Source organism: Chanodichthys erythropterus, chromosome 22 (genome assembly GCF_024489055.1).
Source record: "Chanodichthys erythropterus isolate Z2021 chromosome 22, ASM2448905v1, whole genome shotgun sequence".
Classification (NCBI taxonomy): Eukaryota; Metazoa; Chordata; class Actinopteri; order Cypriniformes; family Xenocyprididae; genus Chanodichthys; species Chanodichthys erythropterus.
The window spans coordinates 21,821,647-21,829,000 of record NC_090242.1 but is presented as its reverse complement, the minus strand read 5'-3'; the positions used below and the strand labels follow the sequence as shown (position 1 = coordinate 21,829,000).

Below are 7,354 nucleotides of genomic sequence, written 5' to 3'. Positions count from 1 at the left end.
TACCTTGCTGCTGTTTCTCTTTCCTTTTTTTCCAGGTGTCCTGCTCTCGTTGGTCAACGTGCTTGATGTTGAAGAGGGCCGGGTGGTTTGGAGAAATTGGGGGTAATATTTTAACGAGTGGTAGAGAAAAAAGAAAAGATGATTGTATAGTTGGATTTATTTTAGATTTATTGGTTATTTGGAGAATTATTTTTGGTTATTGAATCTTTTGGATTTGGTTTATTTAATTTATATTTGGATAATTTATATTTGGTTGTATTTGGAGAGAATAATTTTGGGTTTGGACCAGAGACTTTAAGTAGTCTCTGTCTTGAGGGGGGAGGTGTTACGGATAAGGGTAACATCTGTTCCCGAAACGGAACCTAGTCGCCTTTAGGTGGCGTTCTAGATTCTGTTGTGTCTGTTTGTTTGTTTGTGTTTTGCAGGGTGGAATCAAGCGACAGGTGTAACAGGTTGCCTATAATGAGTGCTGATACTGATGACTGATAAAAGGATCTGTCTTTCTAGAGAGCGGCCCTCTGCGCTTGGGTTCCTGATATCATTTGGACTTGATCTCTCTCCTGCACCAGTTTTTTGTGTTATTGTTATTTTTGTTTGTTAGTTTATTATGTGTTTCTTCTTTAAATAAATATATTTTTGAGTCAATTTGAGTTGAGCGTGGCCTCCCCGTTTTGTTACGCTGCCATGAGCCAGGTAGCATGTAACATACTTAAATGTGCTAATTGAACTGAAGCCTAATCCTGGCTTAATCTAAGCCCTGTCTGGGAAACCAATTTCAGAACTTTAAAATAAATCCCTCTCCTCATTCATTTTTGAGATGAGGAGTGGTACGGGTGCCAAATGTGGGCAGGGCTGTGACCAGTCGCAGATGGTTAGAATAAAAATTAATGTACCTACTAAAGAGTAGGCTACTTTTTATTGTTTCATTGCTATTGTCAGATTTTTAATAATGCTGCTGTGGTAGCCTATATAACTGTACAACTGTCTAACTTTCTCTGCAATATATTAATAAAACAAATTCATTAGGCTGCATTGTTTACACTTGGCGTTAGCATACAATCACCATGATCCGATCAAATGAGAGGATCATCAGCCAATCAGTACAGGATCAAGTGGATTCTGTATAGCCTCTGGATGTCTGATAGGCCTACAGGTCACATCTAACAAATCTGCATAGCCTATTTGTGGTAACGGCATCCAGGAAGGAAACAATTTTCTAATCAACATTTTATACTGCTATATATGTCATTTTACTTTATTATTCCAACATATTTAAACTGTTGATTTATCTATGGTGCTTTCCCTGATGAAATAATCAAGCAAGCTATTTGAATTTTAATGCCATTTAGCAGTTATACCAACAAATTCTAATCTGTATACACACATGGGGGCAGTCGTGGCCTAATGGATAAAGAGTCGGATTTGTAACCCAAAGGTCATGGATTCGAGTCTCAGGTCCGGCAGTGATTGTCGGTGAGAGGAGTGAATATCCAGCGCTCTCCCCACCCTCAACACCACGACTGAGGTGAGACCATTGAGCATTGCTCCCCGGGCGCCACAACGATGGCTGCCCACTGCTCCAGTTTTGTGTTCACGGTGTGTGTTCACTGCTGTGTGTGTGCACTTGGATGGGTTAAATGCAGAACACAAATTCTGCAAGCAAGCTATTTGAATTTTAATGCCATTTAGCAGTTACACCAACAAATTCTCAAGTATGGGTTACCATACTTGGCCACATGTCACTTCACACATAATATTTTTACCATTGATTTATACATTTAGTATTAATTTAAACGTCCATAAGATTAGGCTATTTACATAATCACAATGAAAAGATCATGTGATCTGAATACACTAGGCAATTTTCCGGTTACACGTACAGTACCCTTAATATAAACAGAAGGAGAGGAGGAGAGTCAGTCCTTCATTCACCTGTTATTGAGCTAACCTGAAAAATCTGGGATATTTGTTTTGCAATGAATTATGAATATTTTTCCTGTGTCTGATATTTACAGTAGCCACATACAAGGTGGGCCTGTTCATCTGCTTAAAACTTGTTTCCATTTTAAACAACTGATTTAAACTACTTGGCAAGAATGTAATTTACCATTTTTTACTACAGTGTGCTGAACAATTTAAAGAAGATGACAAACTCATCGATTGTGTCATCAGTCATGCTGGAGGTCCTTTACAGAATGGATGATCTTAAATACCTTTACTTCATGATCTTTTTTGTCTTGTACATGTTTGTACTCTTTGCTAACACTACTCTGATTTTTATCATAATTACTGACAAGGCTCTTCATAAACCTATGTATGTCTTTCTATGTAACTTGGCTGTAAATGGCATCTATGGTGGCACAGCTTTGCTTCCATCCTTGATGGTTACTTTAATGTCTCCTTCTCATGAGGTATCTTTGGCATGTTGTAAGGCTCAAACGTATTTCCTGCACACATATGCTACCATAGAATTCACCATTCTGTCAGTGATGAGCTATGATCGCTATGTGGCCATCTGCTACCCGCTACAGTATCACAGTATTATGACAATCACAAGGGTGTATAAACTAATTGCTTTCTCGTGGGGTTATCCTTTAGTGGCATTCGCTTTGTTTTTTATTCTGACTCTGCGCTTGACAATCTGTAGAAACATAATTGGGCGAGTGTACTGTTCCAACTATTCTCTTGTCAAACTGTCCTGTGATGACACACATGTTGTGAGTGCTATTGGATTGTTTTCTGTTGTTATATACTCTGTTCCTCAGCTTGCGATGATCCTCTACTCATATGGACATATTCTAAAAATATGCTTTACTGCCACTAAAAAGTCTAAAATAAAAGCACTGAAGACCTGCACACCACACTTATTTGCAATATTGAACTACAGTGTGGGCTGTTTTTTTGAAATTGTACAAAGTCGCTTTGACACAAGTTATCTTCCCTTTGAAACACAAATAGTTATGTCTCTTTATTTCTTGATATTTCCTCCTATTCTGAATCCAGCCATTTATGGGCTGAGTGTTCAGGCTCTGAGAGCCAATATTTTTAGACTTTTTAGCTCTAAGAACAAGTTATTGCCTTTGAAATAGGATATCTTTGTTATTTTCTAGATGAAAAATGTGCATGTTTTCAAATATTTCATTATGTCAATAAACAGCTGACGTTCCCAACATTTGTGAACAATATCTGACTATAAGTCATATGCAAGATGATGTGTTGCCCTCTGAAATGCAGTAGTCAGTTACTGTCATCATTCATCATAACAAGCACATAGTTTTACTTTGTTCTGTTACTCACTTTACTGAGAAATGTGGGGAAAACAGGGGGAAATTGGGTATGGTTTGACAGATTTTAATATTAAAACCAAAGCATCAACACACATTAGGTCTTAAACTTCTTTTTCTCAGGCACAAATTCCAAAAGAATATATTTAAAATGTAAGCCTGTATCATATTTGATTTCTGGTCTTTAAATTATCAAAATATGTTGTACACAATCTACGTTTCCTGTTCCTGATTGATATTTTATATTTTTTTTAGTAAAAGGCTTTTTTAGTAAAATTTGAAAAATTTCAACCTTCAGTTGCCTTTGAATAAAACTGAGGTGTTTTTTTCCTGTGAAAAATTTACATTCTTTATATTCTCGTATATCATACTATATGAGCCATAAAATCCTGATGTAGCCTATCAAATATGATATTCAACAAAAACACATACGCAAATGTTTATTTATTTATTTAGCTTTTTTTTTTTTTTTTTGGCGTGTTTCGTCTAAAGGTTCCCTTTCGATACTTCACTCGTACTGCGTATGAGGAAAAGTCTCCCTTTTTCCCCGTCACTGAAGCCTTTTTTCAATAACGCAGTGTAACTGCACCGTCATTGGTTCACTCATGAGAAGTTGTTGAACCAATGGCGGCGCGGCATAGCTGCGCGGCCTATGGCGACAAAGCGCGTGAATATTCCCGCCGAAAGGGGCGGGGTTTAGTGCTATATAAGCCGGCGTTTCGCCATAGGATTTCAGTCCTTTCTCCTTCAGCGACGACTACACAGCTCTTCGCTGATCTCGCCGCCTGGAAAAAGCAGCTCTCGCCGCCGTCGAAGAGGCCCCGCAGCGGACCCAGCTGAGCCGCCGGACGACAACAGCGCCTTCTCAGCCGTCTCCTGCCGCCATCCGGCGCATCTTAAAGAGCGTTTCCTCACAGTTTATACCGCTCTAAGAGCAAATTTCCAGCGGATTCGTCTGCACCTAAAAGATCTTCCACAGCCCTCGCCGCTCTAAAAGAGCCCCCCAATCGCCGTTTTTACGGCGGCGGCGTTGCTTCAAATGCCGCGCCACGGCTGTGGCATCTGCAGAGCCCCTCTGCAGGACAACGATGGGCATGATGAGTGCGTCGGATGTCTGGGTAAACCCCATGCAGAAGCTGTGCTGACCGAAGCTTCGTGCCCACACTGCGAGTGTATGAGTGTGGCCTCTCTGTGCTCCCGGCTTGCCTTCTTCATCGAAGACAGCCCCGCCGCTCGCGCCCTCCCGTCTCCTTCTCACCGCGAACCGGCCAGGAAGAGACAGCGGGGCAGAGCGACCCAGCGCCCGGAGTCGAGCGAGCTCACGTCGGCTCAGCCCCTGCGTGTCTCGCCTTCTCCCGCTCGAGAACACTCGCCCGTCAGATTCTCCCGCCCTGAGCAGCGTCCCTCCGCTGATGCGAGCGACCTAGTCTCATTTGGCGGATCGGATGAAGAGCCGCTCGATGACTCAATGTCCCTCGCGGCTTCGGAGGCAGAAGGATGGGTCGGTGAGTCGGACGACCCCGCCCCCTCTGGAGCCCATTGGACACGGCTCGGGTATGGACGCCAAACTTTTCCGCATCCTCTTAAAACCTGTAGAGGAGCTGGAGTTAGACTGGGCTCCGCCGGAGGAACCGTCGCGGAGTCGTCTGGATGAGTGGTTCCTGCCGGGAAGACGCCAGGCCCCTCGCCAACGTGCTGCTCCGTTCTTTCCAGAGGTCCACGAAGAGCTGACGAAGTCATGGCGCGCCCCTTACTCTGCCCGCCTGCACACCACGCACCGTTCGGCTTTTACGACTGTAGACGGCGCCGAAGAAAAGGGTTATGAGCACCTTCAACTCCTGGATGAAGCAGTGGCTGCTCACCTTTGTCCCCCCGCAGCTGTGGGCTGGAAGACAAAAAGAGCCCTTCCTTCTAAGCCCTGCAGAACGACCTCCACCTTGGCTACCCGAGCCTACACCTCTGCGGGCCAAGCTGCCTCAGCGCTCCACACCATGGCCATATTCCAGGTGTTTCAAGCTAAACTTCTCTGCTCCCTGGACGAGTACGGCTTCGATGCACCTGCCTTCAGAGACCTCCGCAGCGCCACGGACCTAGCCCTGCAAGCCACGAAGGCCACCGCCCAGGCCATTGGCAGATCAATGGCCAGCCTGGTTTTGCTGGAACGCCATTTATGGCTCAACTTAACTAAGATTAAGGACGCGGACAAGATGGCCTTTTTAGATGCCCCTGTCTTGCCTTCCGGTCTCTTTGGGCCAGCGGTAGAGGGTTTCACCGAGCGATTCATCGCAGCACAGAAGTCTTCTCAAGCCATGAGACACTTCCTACCGAAACGCTCCAGCTCCGCATCTGCTTCAAGCCGGCCCAGGCCTGCGCCGGCTCAGCAGAGCAAGCCTGCCCCCTCTGCCTCCCAGGCAGCACCGCCAAAGGAGCACCGCCAGCACTCTCGCTCTGCTAAACGCTCCTTCCCGAGACGACAGGGACCTCGGCCCAAGATTGCGCTGGACCCTGTAACGCCTAAGTCATCCTGATCTAAGAGGAAGGAAGAGGACAGGGGAATGTCTCGCCGCGGCCGGACCACCCCCAAAGCTTCTTTGTGCAGTTTCCCCTCCGCCTCGTTCACATCCGGGCGTGGGAAAGATGCTCAGTGTTGCAGACGGGCCCACATATGTTGCGCCCACACAAACCGCCGTTCTCACGGCGATCACATTTTTACCTTTTCAAATAAAGGGCAAATTTCCTCTTCCACTCCCCTCGGTGTGCGGCCCCCCCTCGGGCGGGCCGCCAGCCGATGTCATTCAACCCCTCGCAACCCGGGTCGAGGCTTGGCGGGCCATCCCCGGGCTGTCGAAGTGGGTTCTAGGGATCGTAAGTCAGGGCTACTCGCTCCAGTTCGCCCGAAGACCCCCACACTTCAGTGGGATCCTTCAGACTTCGGTGAATTCGGACGACGCTCACGTTCTCCGAACTGAGGTCTTGGCGTTACTCAGGCTGAGTCACCGGGCAAACCCCTAAGCCGAAGAAAGATCAGTCAGTGCGTGGGTCCTCTTCAGTTACGTGTGGGAATCTTTCATGTGGAGGAAATTCATCTGCTGGTTCTGGAGGAATCCACCTGACGTGGTTCTATGGCGCCCGTGGCTAGAGCAGCACAACCAAACCATTTCATGGCATACGGGCGAAATCCTGAAGTGAGGCGATACCTGTTTCTCAGAGTTTCCTGTTCCCAAGTCTGCTCGTGTGAATGATCTCTCCCTCTGTACCACCTCCATCAAGAGCCTGATTGAGAAACGCTCCGTGGATATTCCTGCCTGTTACGCCCCCTTCAGCGACGTCTTCTGCCCTCAAAGAGCCTCCAAGCTGCCTCCACACCGGCCATGGGGCTGTGCCATCAATCTGTTACCGGGTGAGCCAGTGCCCAGGGGAAGGATTTACCCCCTGTCTGTACCGGAGGAGAAGGCCATGGAGGATTACATCAAAGAGGCACTTAACCAGGGTTACATCCGCCCGTCTACTTCCCCTGCTGCTTTGAGTTTCTTCTTCATGGCTAAAAAGGACGGAGGCTTGCGGCACAGTTACAGTCATGTTCCGGTACCCCCTTCCTCTCATCCCAGCTGCTCTAGAACATCTCTGTCGTGCCACTGTGTTCACCAAGCTGGACCTCCACAGCGCATACAACCTCATCCGGATACGCGAAGGGGACGAGTGGAAGACCGTCTTCGTCACGCCCACCGGCCACTATGAATATCTCGTCATGCCATATGGCCTGGTCAACGCCCCCTCCGTATTCCAGGATTTCATCCATGAAGTGCTCCGGGAGTTTCTTCATCGGTTTGTCCTGGTCTACATAGATGACATACTCATCTACTCCCGTAGCCTGGCCGAACATCGCCACCACGTTGCGGAGGTCCTCCAACGCCTGCGACAGTTCCATCTCTTCCTAAAAGCAGAAAAATGTTCATTCCACCAACCCTCAGTACACTTCCTCGGATACATCACTGATCACAGTGGCATCCGGATGGATGAGGGGAGGGTGGAAGCTATCAAATCCTGGCCCACTTTATCCACCATAAAAG

General features: G+C 46.9%; 1 protein-coding gene across 1 annotated transcript; it reads left to right on the top strand.

Annotated features, from left to right (window-relative positions):
- Positions 1-2,144: 2,144 nt before the first annotated feature.
- On the top strand, positions 2,145-3,089 carry LOC137012254 (olfactory receptor 52Z1P-like). The gene has a single exon (XM_067375387.1). It carries the CDS (start codon positions 2,145-2,147, stop codon positions 3,087-3,089), a length of 945 nt encoding a protein of 314 aa, XP_067231488.1.
- Positions 3,090-7,354: the final 4,265 nt, after the last annotated feature.